General features: G+C 35.3%; 1 protein-coding gene across 1 annotated transcript; it reads right to left on the reverse strand.

Moving 5' to 3' along the window:
* Nucleotides 1-17: 17 nt before the first annotated feature.
* Nucleotides 18-16088, reverse strand: ik (IK cytokine). Its single transcript, XM_051093118.1, has 20 exons — nt 15998-16088; nt 12901-12967; nt 12074-12166; nt 11679-11738; nt 10500-10667; nt 10128-10242; nt 9977-10047; nt 9854-9900; nt 9319-9482; nt 8788-8896; nt 7795-7834; nt 7501-7714; nt 7373-7391; nt 6397-6475; nt 5520-5600; nt 5374-5431; nt 5187-5275; nt 4967-5075; nt 1682-1716; nt 18-475 (listed from the first exon to the last, which is right to left on the reverse strand). The coding sequence occupies exons 1-20, from the start codon at nt 16011-16013 to the stop codon at nt 448-450; spliced, it is 1662 nt and encodes a 553-aa protein (XP_050949075.1). The 5' UTR covers nt 16014-16088; the 3' UTR covers nt 18-447.
* Nucleotides 16089-17100: the final 1012 nt, after the last annotated feature.

The raw sequence follows: 17100 nt of genomic DNA on the forward strand, positions 1-17100 counted from the left end.
ACAGACTGTATTCCAGAGAGTGTTTTATGCTTTATTGTACCTCAGAATTACATGACACTGCATTTGTATTTATGAATAAATGCGTTTAAATAAGAGTTGAGCATGTGCATTTGATCATGTCACATGACGCGTTCATTTCCAGAAGGACAAAGCAGAATCCTTAGATTTCCAAGGAGCTTTGTCCACATGAATGTTCGGAATAAAGCTAACACTTAACACTTAAATTTTGTTTCTACAAGCTGTGGTCACAATTGCATCTAATTCTGAAACACTCTTTTGAAAAACTGGGCATTAACAGAAAAAATGAGAAATAATATAACATCTTTTTAACATCCTTTCTCTAACAATGTATTAATAAAGAATCAGAAAAACAACACAAATGGGCGACTCAATTACTGTTTATACATGTGCATCATATACAAGCAGATGGAAGGATTTCTTGAAGCTTTAATATTTGGGCCGCTTTATATCCACCCTGTATTAGAGAAGAAACAGAAGATCACAGATCATGAACACACACACTACATGACTAAAGGCATTTCATTTTTACAACACACATTAAGTTGATTTGATCATAACACTGCTACATCACACTAGAAGCTGAAACTACCAATTCTTACTGCTCAAAACAAACTTATTTTTTTAAGGTTATTCACATTACATTTTTAAAGTGGCTCATATCGAACCATATCTGATGTAATATTATTGCTGTGTTTACAAGAAATGTTTCATGTAAGGTCAATCCAAACCTGAAATACTGACCTGAATTACTGCTTTAATTATAACAATATAATCGATATAATTGGTGGTAGCCTTGTTTGAGCAAAACAAAATTAGCTATCAGAGATGTTGATTAATAAATGACACTTGTATGTGGATGCTCTTTAACCCTTGTGCATCAATAAAAATAAAAAAAAAAGTTACACATAGGTCCTTAGTGGACAAAAATGTTCATGTCAAAAAACTGTCATAACATTTTGAAGCTACAGAGCACAGACTTAAGTTTGGTCTCATTTTAAAGAAGACCCATGGCAGATTATTGCTGAAGTAGAAAAAGTTTAAATAAAAAAGTTATAGTTTTAAGTTTATGAAAATACTTTATGAACAATATTTTATATAAAATCTATATTTTATGAAACGTTCAACTCTAAACTTGCTAGAAAAATCCATAAATCCAAATAAGTTGTGTTCCAAATTTGAGGTTGATATCTCAAAAAATGAGCTTTCAGTAGGATTTAGTTTGGACGCAGTACCAGATTTTCCTCATTAGGTGCCAGCAAAACTGTACTAGTGTACACAGTGGTTGGATTTGTGATTTGTAGTATTTTTTTCTCTGTCAAATATTACAAGAACACACACGCAGAATTTTTTTATGACACACATACAAACCACACTCTGACATAATTCTAGAGTTAAATGGCACTGTGATTAAAAACAGCAGTTTTAATGGGTTTCAAAGGGGACATATATACACACACACATATATAAACACATTATGTGCATACAGACCACAAGAATAATGAATTAAGCTTTCTTATCTTCTTGCACTGAATGGTGTGAAATAACTTAAATGTTTTGATTTGCAAGACATTTCCAAATGAAAAACCTTTGTGGCAACACATCGCTGATCTGATTTAGGATATTTTTAGAACAGAAGAAAAGAAAGAAAGCACTGACTCACCCGTCTGCCTCCATCTTCTTTCTCTTCTCAATGATCTGACATAAACAGAGACAGTATGAACACACTGCAGGACTCAATGTGACACTATGAACACCATCATCATTAAAGGAGAAGTTCACTTCCAGAACAAAACATTACAGATAATGTACTCACCCCTCTGTCATCCAAGATGTTCATGTTCATGTCGTAAAGAAATTGTTTTTTGAGGAAAACAATTTAGCATTTTTCTCCATATAGTGGACTGTGGACTGAGTTTAAACTTCCAAAATGCAGCTTCAAACAATCCCAAATGTGGTTGTAAACGATCCCAGCTGAGGAAGAAGGGTCTTATCTAGCAAAACGATCATTTTTCATAAAAATAATACAATTTAAATAATTTTTAATGTCAAACGTTCGTCTTGTCTTACTCTGCCTGAACTCTGTTTTGTTCTGGTTCATGACAGTCAGTGTATGTCGAAAAACTCCCATCTCATGTTCTCCCTCAACTTCAAAATCGTCCTATATCACTGTTTTACCTTTTTTGTTAAGGGTGTTTGATCTTCTTTGCATGTTCACTTTGCAAAGACTGGGTCAGTACTTCTGCAGCGATGTAGGATGATTTTGAAATGATTTTTGAAGTTGAGGGAGAAAATACGATTGGAGTTTTTCCACATACCCGAACTGTCTTGAGTCAGAATACACAGAGTTCAGGCAGAAAAAGACAAGACGAGCGTCTGAGGTTAAAAATTATTTAAACTGTATTTTTTTTAATGAAAATAACCGTTCGTTTCATTAGATAAGACCCTTCTTCCTCGGCTGGGATTGTTTACAACCGCATTTGGGATCGTTTGAAGCCGCATTTAAACGGCATCTTGAAAGTTCAAACTCGGGGCACCATATCAGTCCATTATATGGAGAAAAAATCCTGAGATGTTTTCCTCATAAAACAATTTCTTTACGACTGAAGAAAGACATGAACATCTTGCATAATAAGGGGGTGACTACATTATCTGTAATTTTTTGTTCTGGAAGTGGCCTTCTTCAAACATCTGTCTGCAGCTCATGTTGCTCATAGGGGTGTGCGATATTAATATTGATAATGACAATTAACAGGGTTGCTGCAGGATTTTTAAGCTCAAATTTAAGACTTTTTAAGACCTTTTTTAAGACCGGCACAAATAAAATTAATACCATATGAGCAGGGTAAGGCAATGTCTATGGTTAAATATTAAACTGTAAAATGACTGTAAACTACTGTAAAAAACGATTTACAGTTCAGATTTTTCACAAAAACAAAAGGTTTTATAAAGTGATACATTTCACACTTCTTTAAAGTGTCAATTTTTAAGTAAATAGAAAAAAGTATTCCTTTTATTAATTGAAACAATTATTATCAATAAATTATTATATTAATTTAAAAAACATACAAATACATGTTAGTGTTTAGATTTTTATGATGAATTATCTTCTAACTGATCCACCAGTTCACATTTACAGCTCTGCATGTTTGCAGGGTAAAAACATGGGTCGCTTTTTGCTTTGGTCTGAACAAAAACAACCTCAATACTATGTTCCTGCAAAACCACATTTCTGGGACCCTATTTTTTGAGACAGCGCCATCTAGCAATTCCATTTCAACAAAGAAATATCAAACAGACGCAAAGACTAGATCCACTGAAACTATTTTTTTTTTTTTTTTTTTTTTTTTTTTTATCTTTCCATCTTATTTTTAATGTAAAAGCTGACATAAACTTGAGTGTTCAAAGGGGTGTCAGCAATCTCCATTTAGCCCATTAAACTGTCCAAAACAGTTCATTGTGCTGCTGGATGTTGTAAATTAGTATTTGTATTCAAATTATTTTAAATTTATTAAAGTACTAATAAACACACTAATTTGTACAGCAATTGTTTTACTGTTTACTTCACTTTGTTAAGTGGGTCACACGTCAGACATGAAGCGCAGCAGCTAATGAACTGAAGTCTAGAATATATTGAAATAAATTAGGCTAAATATTTCAGGGGTAAGTTTAGGGTTAGGAGTTGGTTAGGACAATAATTAAGTGTATACAATTAAACAACTAAATTCAGTATTTCCTTAAATGCACATTCAATCTCTGCCAGCAGATGGCGCATTCGGAACTGCAGACATGTGTTTCCCCGGTAACTGCAGCACACAAAGCAGCTCAGCACCGGACTTTAAACGCGCAGCGCTCATGTTTATTTAACAAAATCATAGCCTTTTGAAGTTTAATCGTGACACTAAGCTGTATCGCAATTCTGGTCTTCCCGTGCCTCAAATGTAAGACCTCTTAATCATAATTAAGACTTTCTTGTACAATTTAAGACTTTTTATGACCTTAAATTTGATAAACTACATTTAAGACTTTTTAAGACTTTTTAAGGACCCGCGGGAACCCTGATTAAACAATTTTGCCAAGTGTGTTTTGCGCTGGTAGAGTGGTTGGTTTAGGCCTGTCATGGATAAATAAATAACACTAAAACCACAAGCAAGTCCCTGTCTTAATGAGCGACTGATTGAATCATTCATTCAAACGATTCATTCAAAATGACTCATTTAGGAAAGAAGCAAGTGACTGTCTTTATGAATGAGAAATAATATAACATCTTTTTAACATCCTTTCTCTAACAATGTATTAATAAAGAATCAGAAAAACAACACAAATGGGCGACTCAGTTACTGTTGACCACTGAACCATTGAATCACTCACTCGAATGATTTGTTCAAAAGCAGATTCATTCAGAAACAAAACACTGCAGTGTTGCTCTGAGATGCACAAATGTTCTGCCCCAACTTTGTTTGGAAATATTTTCATTGGCCAAATAGACAAAAAAAGAGACAATATTGTGCCTAAAATGTAACTCACCCAATAATACCTTGTTTGCCGAACTGTTGTATAAAATCAATGCAACATTTGTGATCAAGCTCATGCTTTAATATTCAGGAAAATTGCAATGATGCTTGTGTGATATTACTAAACTATATCATATTTTATAAATATAAAAAACAAAACCCATAAAGGGAAATTTTTTGCTTTCATAACTTGAATGACAGGGTCATTTTAACTGCATTCTGATAGGCGTCATCATGCAGTCAGTGCTTTTAGACTCTCAAGACGTGTTTGTTTATTTATTGCAAAGTAAGTAACTTAATGTCAGCTCACACATTGCTAAAACAACAATTACGATATTATTGCAGACAATAAATGTCGCACACCCCTAGTCGGTCATTGCATATACAGCATTTTATTCTACTGCAATGTTGCTAAAAAGAATCAGTAAACTCACAGCGCTGATTTTCTTCCACTGTCTGTCTAATTCAGCCTTCTCGTTGGTTTCTTTAAAGCGGCGAGTCTTTCGGCCCTCAGACATTTTGATGCCGTACTGGAAGGCAGCCCTATTAAAAAAAAAAAAAACAAACAAAAAAAAACAACACACCATCATTATCATGATTACAGTGAACACACATCCTCAAACTGATGAAATCAGAAAACAAATTCTGTCTTACTTGGGAAGCGCCTCCTTGTTGTTCATGTAGTCGCTGTACTCCTCCTGAGTGTCAAAGTCCCAGCGGCCCAAAGGACCCTTCTTATTACCCTACAGACACACACACACACACACACACACACACACATGAACAAGCCTGACCAGAGACATGCAGACATTTCTCCATTACAACTCTAAATCATTCATACCTGGTCCATCTTGCTGTAGTCCACCTCCTCATCGCTGTCCACCGCCAGATCATCCATTCTACAAGACAGAAGCAACACATGTCCAAACTCAACATCATCAGCATCCTCAACTGTACAACAGAATATGATTTGGCGGCATAACTCACGTGGCAGGATAGCACTCGGCATAACTGTTTGACATCCCAAAGAAATCTCCAAGATGCTTTTTCTCCTCACGTCTGCTTCCAGTGCTCACAGTTAAAGAAACAAACTTAACATGACAACATAAACATTTAAGTAGCTATTATATCATTTGAGATGAGCTGTCATTCAATACATACGAAAACAAAGTAACTGGTGTTACTTATTTGAAGTAGTATCTCAGATATTTTCTTGGAAATAAAGTAATGCATTACTTTACTAGGTAAAAAAAAAAGAAAAAAAAAGAAAAAGTAATCTGATTACATCACTCATGTTACTTGTAATGGGTTACCCCTAACACTGCTCTCAAAAACAACAAAACATACTTTTGTAAAATAAAGAAAACAAACAGGATGTGCTGGAGCGCATTAATCAAAACAAATCAAATCGAACCTAAGCATACATGCTACAGATGTGAAAAGCATACATGCTACAGGTGGCAAATTTTCCTCTGAAGGCGCATCACTGTACTGTGGAGATGGCAAGTCAGAATCTTTTCAGCAACCTTGACTCAAAAAAAACACTAGTTTATTTATAGATAACTAAAAGACTTGCAATTTTTCCCCACACATTCATAGTTATTCATTTTGCCAGTGTTTTTCAGCAAGCTTTATACATGTGCTTGATCGCCAAATAGGCTATTGAAAGCTTATGAAGGTTCAATTCCTTAACAAAAAGAAAATGGGATTAGTCAACTAATGGCTTAAAATGAACTACAATTAGTCAACTAGAAAAATCTGTAGTCATGGGCAGCCCTACTATACACTGTATGCAATAATGTCTAAATCTGTTTTCAGTCTCAAGAGTGTGAATGCTGCAGTTCTGCATTCACATGAAGGATATGCTTCCGGGCCTTGCAAATGAGCGGCTCCAGCAAACTTCTCATTAATTAGCTTGATCTGGTCTTTCACAGAGCCCGGACCTGCAAGAGAACAGAATGCAGGAATGGACTTTATTATTCAAATGCAGCTCTGACAGCATTTCTTTCAATAGCTTTGTGATAAAGACATGTGCTTAATTATATTGAATGTGAACTTGTACAGTACTTTAAATCATAAGTAATTAAAAAAAAAAAAAAAAAAAAAACTGTACATGCAGATAATATAATATTAATTAAATAAATGGGGTAAATTGCATGCAATTATTAAAAAAAGTATTGTTAATACTAAAGTAAGTAAATGCAACGTGTAACAAGGGCACCGTAAAATAAAGTGTACAGTTTCTTAGTGCACTACTGTGCACTTAAGTATGTAATAATGGATTTTTTTTGTATGAAAAGTACATTCTAATAATCTTTGTAATGCTTTAAAACATTTATTTTTACATGCTGACTAACATGTTAAAGCATGTATACTTGATTATTATAATTATACTAACTGTAGTGTTTTGATATTACATTTAAAGTGAATATATTTTAAATGCACTAAATTAAAACTTAATCATTACAAATATGTAATTACAAATATATTTAAACATTACACATTGAAGTATATTTTAGTTTGCCATAAATGCTTGTCCATACTTTTATCAGTTCACCTTATTTCAAAGAAAACAGAAGTAATTTTTAAACGATATATCGAAATGCACTTACATCTGACTTAAGTGGGTCTGAAGTGGCTCTAAAGCTCAGCTAAATGCATTTAACATACATTTAAACTACATTTAAACTACAACCCCTTTTTGTTTAATTGTAATCACCTTGCAGTTATATTAAATACTGAAAAAAATGCCTAAAAATATGAAATAAATTAAATTTTTCAGTAGACTACCGTTTCTATAAACGGCGAGTATGAGGAATAGGAAGACTGTAAAAATGTACCTTTATCAATGTCCATGGCCTAAAGAGACAGAAATATTAGACAATAATTATTAGTGATATTCATACATTTTGCACAAACAGACGGAAGCAATGACACTTATTTTCTTTAAAGAAGCTGATCATCTGACCTCGTCATCAGCTCGGGGTTTCTCAAAGTAGCTGTGCCGTCTTTTCTCCTCATCACGATCTCGCTCTCTTTCTCTCTCTCTCTCCCTCTCCCTCTCCCTCTCCCGCTCTCGATCTCGATCTTTCTCCCTCTCTCGCTCACGGTAGCGCTCTTTCTCTTTGTCTCTGGTGCTCTTGGAGGTGGAGGGTATGTAGTCACCGATGTCGTCAAAGATGCTGCAAACACACAAACAAAGATGTTAGGAAACTCATGTTCAGATCACAAACTCAAAACATTTGATTGCACGTAAACTCACCTCAAGTCGGCCTCTGGTGCCTTCTTCTCATCCAGACGCCCTGAAAACAAAGAACAAAAACTTCAGTTTAGCTTTCACAAACACAAAGGATGCACATGAGAAACTGACTAGTAAAGCACTATGATATTGATTTTTCTCCTTCATGCATTGTGACAGCCTTGATTTAGAAAGACTAATATAAATAACAAGATCATATTTTGCTTCATGTTTTTATATGGACACTTTTCAAACTCTGAAAAAGCTCTGCACCAAACCACTAGAAAATGGAAATAACTTTAACTGTAATTTCTGCTTGTTTTCAGTGCAAATATCTATAGATTTTTAAAACAAGACATGTACTTCAGCAAATTGACAAAAGAGGTCTTGTTTTGTGAAACTGATCAAAATGAAGTGAGTCTACAATTAAAAAGGAACAAATATTTAACAATGGCCTCAGAAAAATCTACTTAATACAAACTGAAAACAAGTCTTCATCCCCCATTGACACTTTAAACATAAACTGACTTTATTTTGTGCAATTTCTCAGAATACATTTTTAAACAAAATAATTCATATCTTTATTTCTATCTCAAGTAAATGCACCTTAATTTAAGGATGTTTATATTGAAAAACTACTAAAATACTAAGACAATGATTTTTGCAATGCATGAGCTTTATGAACATAAGACTTTCTGCTTTGATTTAAGACCTTTTTAAGACCTTAATTTGTGGAAGAGCAAATTTAAACTGTTTTTATGACCATTTTAAGGTCTGCAGAATGCGTGCTAGTTGTTGTTGCTTCTGTTCACCACTATAGACGTTTACCTGAGTATGACGACTTCCACTTCTGAGAACCCCAGAAATGTGAAGAGGTAGATGGATTGACATGTTTCAGTGATTTCTATGGCTAGAAGTAGCAACTTAACTAAACTTAAAATTTTATAATTGCTACAAAATGGCTCAAAAAGCTGATCTCTAATAAACGGATCACTGGACAGGCGCAGGAAAAACTACCTTTGTCCTTCTTCTTGAGTTTCTTGTTGCGTGTGCCTTGCCTCAGGTACGACAGGATCTGCGTCAGTTTGCTGATGACTATGTCATTGGTGGTGAGCGTCGTCTGAGCCTGAGGAACAAAAACACCAGTTTGACAAGACTTTAAAAATGATCTGAAGAAAACAGGAGTGCTGCTCATGCAAACCTTATTGGCCACCCCAACACCCCTTTTCTTTCAGGTTGTAGCTTTGTATAACATTTTGACTAAGAGTTGTCCCACAGTAAACTAAAAATTTGCTGCTTATTAATAGTTATTAAGGTAGTTGTTAAGTTTAGGTATTGTGTCAGGTTAAGGGATCTAGGACATTTAGGAATAAGGCATTAAAATGTGCCTAATAAATTCTAATAAACAGACAATATGTTAGTAATATACATGCTAATAAGCAACTGAGAACTGGATCTTAAAGTGTTTCTGAATTATTCACCCAGAAATGAAAAAGTAAATGTAAAACGTAATGTCTAGGTGTGTGCTTTTGCGTTCGGTCTCTGTACCTCCATGGTGGGGCAGTCGGCTTTGCTGCGGATGAGGGTGGTCGGGATGTCCGTGTCTGCATACTCGTCTTCCAGGTCCACCACATACGCCATACGGCCCGGCAGGAAGAGCTCGTTACGCTCCATCTGACGACCCTTGAACACGATACGATAGATGTTCCGTCCTAAAAAGCACAACAACACACAGAACAGAAAACTGTGAGCTTAAACAACACAGACAAAACTCATGCAACATCAAAAACAGGTTGAAGTGAACAGGTTGACCTTTTAAAATAGTTGTCAATAGTTTTTTTTTATTTTTTTTTTTATTTACTGGTGTTATAGAAAGCCTACTGCATTTGTTTACTTTTCAATCACTGTCTAGATTTATTTTAACTGCAGATTTAAAAATTTTCCAAAAGCAAATGCAAAAAAATTGAGATATATACTTTTTAGCTATATTACCCAGCCTGTTTATTGCATTCATTTCCTCAAACAGTCTTAAAGCACACACTGAGATGCTGAATCATATCCTTTTCATAATCACTGAACTCACCCAGACGAGTCTTGAACTCAATCTTCTGCTCTGGATCTTCATCTTTCCTGTCAAACACAAACATGTTGAAAGACACCCAGCACTGGATTAAATGAATTAAACATACGATTTTCTGAAACATACTTGACTTCCTTCTGGACTTTCTCAATCATGTCCTCCTCTTCTCGCTCCTTGCTAGTGATTTCAGCTCTGACCTGAAATTAAAACAGTGCAGTAAACATAAGCCAATACGTGGCAGCTGTATGATTATTGTACAGTGGCTTTGCTGTCATACCTTCTGTAGCAGGGCGAAATCCAAACCTTTCACCAAGTGAGTGTGCTCCATATCACCACCCAAGAACTTAGACTCCTGGATCAGCTGACGCCTTTTCTCTGCGGCTGATTTGTCCCTGTTCAACAAAATGCATGTTTAAATCCACACAATAAAACTATAACTAGTTTGCAATAAAAAAGGAGGACAAAAAAAGAAAGAAAGGACCCTAATAATAAAACTAAAAAAAGATGCAATAGGTGCCTGCGTACAGCTAATTTTCAGATGATTATCATACTACAAAATACAGCTAAAGTATTGCATAATTGTGCTTTGCATATGGTAATAAAAAAAAAGGATATTAAATGAAAGGCACTAATGGCAGAGAACACTCACGCCTCCGCAGTGGGTCCCACGGCTCGATAGTTAGCTGTGGTGCTGATGAGCTCCGTCTCCTCGTAGTCTTTATTAACACCATCTCGTCTTTCTCGAGCACGATCACGGTACTTCTCCGCCAGCTCTCGCTCTCTCTCCATCTCCTGCTGCCGCAGTTTAGCGTAGTAACTTCACACAGAAACGTAAAGAGTAAAAACAGAGAATCTCATGACAGGAGAAAAAAAAAAAAAAAAAAATCTAAAATAATTTTGGTTTTACCAAATTTATTAGAAGCTCATGACATTATGGAATTTTTACAATCATTTTACACATTTTAGTACAGTTTTTTGTTTTAAAGGGCAAAATAAAAATAATGAAGGGGGGGAAATGCTATATTTTAAAAATTCACAAGCCTGTCAAAATTCTGTTTTGATTTATTTTCATTATGTTCACAAATTAACTTTCCACCTCCTAACACAAGCATCTGAGGTGAACGCAGTATAAATATTGTATTCTGTGTTGCATGCAAAGAAAGGTTGCCAACCAAAATCATGAACGAAATAAAAGGTCTATAAAATTTCCAGTTATTGCAGGTTTCGTACTGTTTTCTCTTAGTATAAGCACTGCTGAAAATTTAATATGTGAAAACTTAAATGTGACCCTGGACTGCAAAACCAGTCTTATGTAGCACAGATATATTTGCAGCAATAGCCATAAATACATTGTATGGGTCAAAATGAATGATTTTTCTTTTAAAAATCATTTGGATATTAAGTAAGGATCATGATCCAAGAAGACATTTTGTAAATTGTCTACTGTAAATATATCCATATTTAATTTTTGATTAGTAACATGCATTGCTAAGAACTTCATTTGCACAACTTTAAAGGTGATTTTCTCAATATTTACATTTTTTTTTTTGCACCCTCAGATTCCAGACATTGAAATTGTTTTATCTTGGCCAAATCTCCTATCCTAACAAACAATACAACACTGGAAAGCTTATTTATTCAGCTTTCAGATCTTGTATAAACCTCAATTTCAAAAACTTTACCCTCATGACTGGTTTTGTGGTCTAGGGTCACAAATATCATTTGATCGGCAGTGAATAAAGTCATCAGGAAAGTGTAAATATGTGCAGAAGAGAGAGTGAAAAGCAGTGATGTAGGATGATTTATTTATCACTGATCCTCGACTCACCTTTTTTTCTTACGTCTGCGAGCTGCAGGATCCTCATCTTCATTATATTCCCGTGGCATCCTGGGAAAACAAATTTTATAAATATGCATGCACATATTTTTTTAATGTCAGAGATGTGCATTTTAAGGCTACCATGTTGCGTGTTAAATATAAAATGAAACTCCTTAAGAAATAATTCTTATTTTAATGTTTTTACAACACGTAAGACATAATTAATGCAAACATTGGGCTATCAAATAAATACTAACTATTCTTTTTCATGTCTTAAATGGTAACAAAGCGCAAGGACTCAAGTAACTTGTGTACTGTTTTAACAAGCAACTAGCAGAAATAAGCGGTCATGCAACCCCTCAAAGAAAGATCAAAAACAAGTACTAAAAAGCAAGTGTAAATACTCATGGTGGCGTGTTTTGGAGGGTGGAGCGGAGGACGGCGTAGATCTCGGGGTCATCAGAAGCTTCCTGAAGTCATCATTGGTCAGCTTGGATCTGAGTATCACAAACAGATGATCAGTGATCCACAAAAACAGATGACTGAAGAATGAAAATAACACCACTGACACTTCAAGAGTTCTAATATTTTAATGGACTGCAAAAAACTAATAATAAGAACAAGAAGAATAATACTTATTAGAGAAAGAAGATTCTGTGCATTTGATCTCATCACAAAAAAAAACATTTTAATAGCAGGTGTAGTGTGATCGCAACTGCACTTTAAGAACTCTCACTGCTGATGTTTCACTCATTTAGTTTAATAATATTTTTTAATATGTAAAAGGAAAGTTAAAGATTAAACAAAATCATGTTAACTGTAAAAAACAAACCCACATGACTGTGGGTTTCTGCAGGTTTGCTGAAGGTAAATTTAAGACTTTCAAAGTAAAGAAATTGTAAAGGACAAATTGAAGGGAACACTTATGTTCTCTTAACGTAAACATTCAGTGGCATACAATGAGTTGCACAGCAACACTTCAAAGTTTTAAAATACAATCTCCATTACTTTTTATTTAATTTTTATAAATAAATATTAAGGATGTTTAGATGTTTATATTGGAAACCAAAGCGGAAGACTTTTATTTCATTGCAATGAATGCAATATTTAATGCCACGACTTTATACATTTAAGATTTTCTGCTCTAATTGTGCAAGGCTCACATAGTTCATTTATCATTGTGAAGATTTGGTGGATATCAGCACATGAAGTGATGGTGAAGAGCACTTACTGTAGGGCCGACCGATGATCCTCCACCTCATGGCCGTCCGGAGCCAGAGGATTGGAGTAAACGTCAGCTGAAAGAAACATACATGAACATACATGTGAGGACCGGCATAGAGAGAAGAAGACTATCAGTTATGATGACTAACATCACAAAGACAGAAGGGGCTTGCCATAAAATACACATCATGTCATCACTGATCATTATGAGCTGAGAATCATTCATTGCCCAAAAGAGGCATTTGAACTCTTCAAATGATGTCCAAAAACACGGCAGAAACATTGGACTTTATTTTGCTGCTCTCATCTGAAATTTTTTCTCATTTGAATGCTCTTTTAAGCCTTATTAATGTGCATATGTGGGTGTGTGTGAAGAAGCCACGATATCACTGTAAGTCCCTTTACTGTTGCTCCACTTTACACTAGTGTAAACGGCTCAAAGATGAGACGTCCCATTTTGTGTCCGCATCTAATTAAATGTAAAAATGTGACCATACCATGTTAAATGTTAAATGCAGTTAAAAAGGTTAAAAACCTCTTGCTATCAAATGGGTAAAATCAAGTGGTTTAAAGTATATTGGCAAAGACTGGTAAAAGTGTTAGATTACAGTTAGATTCCAGGGGCTTCAGTGTGATCCTTATATGCAGTTTTATGGGGTCTAATGGTTTTTCTTATGGGGTTCCATTTGTGCCAAAAAAGAGGCGACTGCTTTGTGCTTTGTACTACACATTTGTCTTTGCCTACAGTTATTGCCTAATTATTCAGGTAAATCAGTATATGTTGACGTGCATGTTGTCTGTTGACGTCGTCTTAATCTGTCGTCCTGTCGTCTTTTTCTGTTTTTTTACTGTTGTCCTAACTGTCATTTTGTCCTGTCGACCTGTTCTGTCATCCTTACTGTCGTCTTATTCTGTCATGCTGTCGTCCTGTTCTGTTGTCTTATTCTGTCATCCTAACTGTCGTCTTGTTCTGTCGTCCTGTTCTGTCGTCTTAATCTGTCATGTTTACCGTCGTCCTGTTCTGTCATCCTAACTGTCGTCTTGTTCTGTCGTCTTAATCTGTCATGCTTACCGTCGTCCTGTTCTGTCATCCTAACTGTCGTCTTATTCTGTCGTCTTAATCTGTCATGCTTACCGTCGTCCTGTTCTGTCATCCTAACTGTCGTCTTGTTCTGTCGTTTTATTCTGTCATCCTTACTGTTGTCCTGTTCTGTCATCCTAACTGTCGTCCTGTTCTGTCATCCTAACTGTCGTCCTGTTCTGTCGTCTTAATCTGTAATGCTTACTGTCGTCCTGTTCTGTCATCCTAACTGTCGTCCTGTTCACCGCGGAACACCAGCCGCCATCTGGATTTGCTGCACATCTATTAGTGGAATTACGGTACGGAGACAAGAAGCGGCCAAAAAGCTGACGAACATCTATATTTCAGCGGTTAAAATTTAAATGTGCTAGAAAACAGGGGAAAAGTATTTACAAAACGTATATATATATTGTTCATTATAGAAGATACAGTTATATTACTTTCGAATACATTATACTGTAAAGTTTTCTGAAAAATAAAGTTTGTTAAAATACATTCTAACACTGAATGTTTGCTCCTTTTTTCTACATGCATTATTAAAATTTCTTATTAAAAGTTACCATGAACATTTCAATAAATTCTTTTTCTCAACAACCATGTCTCTATCTGTGTTTACGATGTAATGTATTTGAAAGTAATATAATTGTATCTTATATAATGAACAATATATATATATATATATATATATATATATATATATATATATATACGTTTTGTAAATACTTTTCCCCTGTTTTCTAGCACATTTAAATTTTAACCGCTGAAATATAGATGTTCGTCAGCTTTTTAGCCCTTCTTTTCTCCGTACCGTAATTATAATAGACGTACAGCAAATCCAGATGGCGGCTGGTGTTCCGCGGTGAACAGGACGACAGTTAGGATGACAGAACAGGACGACAGAACAGGACGACAGTTAGGATGACAGAACAGGACGACAGAACAGGACGACAGTAAGCATGACAGAATAAGACGACAGAACAGAACGACAGTAAGGATGACAGATTAAGACGACAGAACAGAACGACAGTTAGGATGACATATTAAGACGACAGAACAAGACGACAGTTAGGATGACAGAACAGGACGACAGTAAGAATGACAGATTAAGACGACAGAACAGAACGACAGTAAGCATGACAGATTAAGACGACAGAACAAGACGACAGTAAGGATGACAGATTAAGACGACAGAACAGAACGACAGTAAGCATGACAGATTAAGACGACAGAACAAGACGACAGTTAGGATGACAGAACAGGACGACAGTAAGCATGACAGAATAATATGACAGAACAGGACGACAGCATGACAGAATAAGACGACAGTAAGGATGACAGAACAGGTCGACAGGACAAAATGAGTTAGGACAACAGTAAAAAAACAGAGAAAAAGACGACAGGACGACAGATTAAGACGACGTCAACAGACAACATGCACGTCAACATATACTGATTTTCCTGAATAATTAGGCAATAACTGTAGACAAAGACAAATGTGTAGTACAAAGCACAAAGCAGTCGCCTCTTTTTTGGCACAAATGGAACCCCATATTTTCTTAAAATCTGCCTGACAAGACTTCTTGCTATTGTTAAACTGAAATGACAAATGACAGTGTGTGTCTTCTGTAAATCATTATAAACATGTATGATAGTCATTATTGATGAAAATGAAACAGAACACAATCTAAAGCACGAGAGGGAAAAATGAAGCTTTATGAAAGGTTTGTTTTGCCCCTTTTTGTCTTCGCCCCAAACACTGGCTGCAGGAGTTTTGCTGTATTTGTGTTAATGCGCAATTCATTTGCACCAAAACAATCGTATTGTAAATCTCACGTATTTCTTTAACGTATAAATCCTACACATTATCTTTGATGTCTACGCATAATCACTACGCTGCTCGTTTGCACACAGTGTTAGCCTTCCGTTTATACATTTCCGTTTACACAACATAACGGGCATATTCTCAAATACGACTGCACCCACACACAACAAATATGTTTAATAAAAGATATGTAATACTTACATTCGCGTTCAGGCATGATGAAATTTGTCGAGCCTCTCTAAAACACGACTCGACGCACTTTAATGTTGATAGTGCGCCTGGTGACGTCACACTTCCGCTTATTTTTATCTGTCTCCAGCCGCAGCAGCGCCGCCTGTTGAACCGGATGACTGTCGATCACACTAACCATGTTGAATATATACAAACTAAATGGAAACATTTAGTGCCCTGTCCTTTTTTAAGATCAGACTCGATGTACACCGAATCCAGTGATTTCTCTGAAAAACCTGAGTGAAAAACATATTAAGGACCCCGGGCCTTTTAGTGTGTTGTTATTTTAGGCAATGACAACAGTTTTTTTAAGCACTGATGGTCTGGAAAGGTGTCATTCTGATGGCACCCATTCGCTGCAATGGATCCATTGGTGAGCAAGTGATGGAATGACACATTTCTACAAATCTTATGAAGAAACACTGGATGGCCTAAAGCTGAGTAGCCTATACATTTTCTGCAAATTTTCATTTTTGGGTTTACAATTACTTTAACTTGCACTTTGAATTTCTAATGTCGCTGATAATGCAGTCAAGTTGTCATAATTTAACATTACCTGCTTTGCTATCATAACCCAGAGAAGTTTAATCAACATATTTGTCACAAAAACTCAATAAAATTAACATTTTTAATTGTTAGAAACTTAAAATTACAGTTTACTTAAATTATTCACTCTGAAATCTGAAAGGTCATGCTTAAAGGGTGTACAAGATGCTATATAAATTAGAGACTTTTACAAATGTTACTTGGTTCCAAATATTGTTGTAATTTTGGTCCAACAGCAAAAGAAATGATTGCAATGACTTTCCAATAGGTGAAAAAAAAAAATCCATATTACAATACAAATGTATATAAATGTAATGAAAAAATTACCCAAGTAAGTGCAAGTGCCAATGCATTTAAGAAAAAAAGGACTTTTAAATCATTTTGTTACCCTTTTGGCATTAACACATTATAAATATCCATCTATTTCTGAAAATGCATTTTAGAGTGTGGGCGTGTTAATAAATTTTGCCTCGGAATGCATTTTAATATTAACACTGGATTGTACCTCATTTATACAATTTTAATTA

Source organism: Labeo rohita, chromosome 21, assembly GCF_022985175.1.
Source record: "Labeo rohita strain BAU-BD-2019 chromosome 21, IGBB_LRoh.1.0, whole genome shotgun sequence".
In the NCBI taxonomy this organism is placed as follows: Eukaryota; Metazoa; Chordata; class Actinopteri; order Cypriniformes; family Cyprinidae; genus Labeo; species Labeo rohita.

Coding starts and splice junctions, on each gene's coding strand:
- ik (XM_051093118.1), bottom strand. Junction 7,835..8,787: donor ACTCAAGAAGAAGGACAAAG/GTAGTTTTTCCT, acceptor CTTTGTTTTCAG/GGCGTCTGGATGAGAAGAAG. Junction 5,276..5,373: donor ACTACAGCAAGATGGACCAG/GTATGAATGATT, acceptor GTGTGTCTGTAG/GGTAATAAGAAGGGTCCTTT.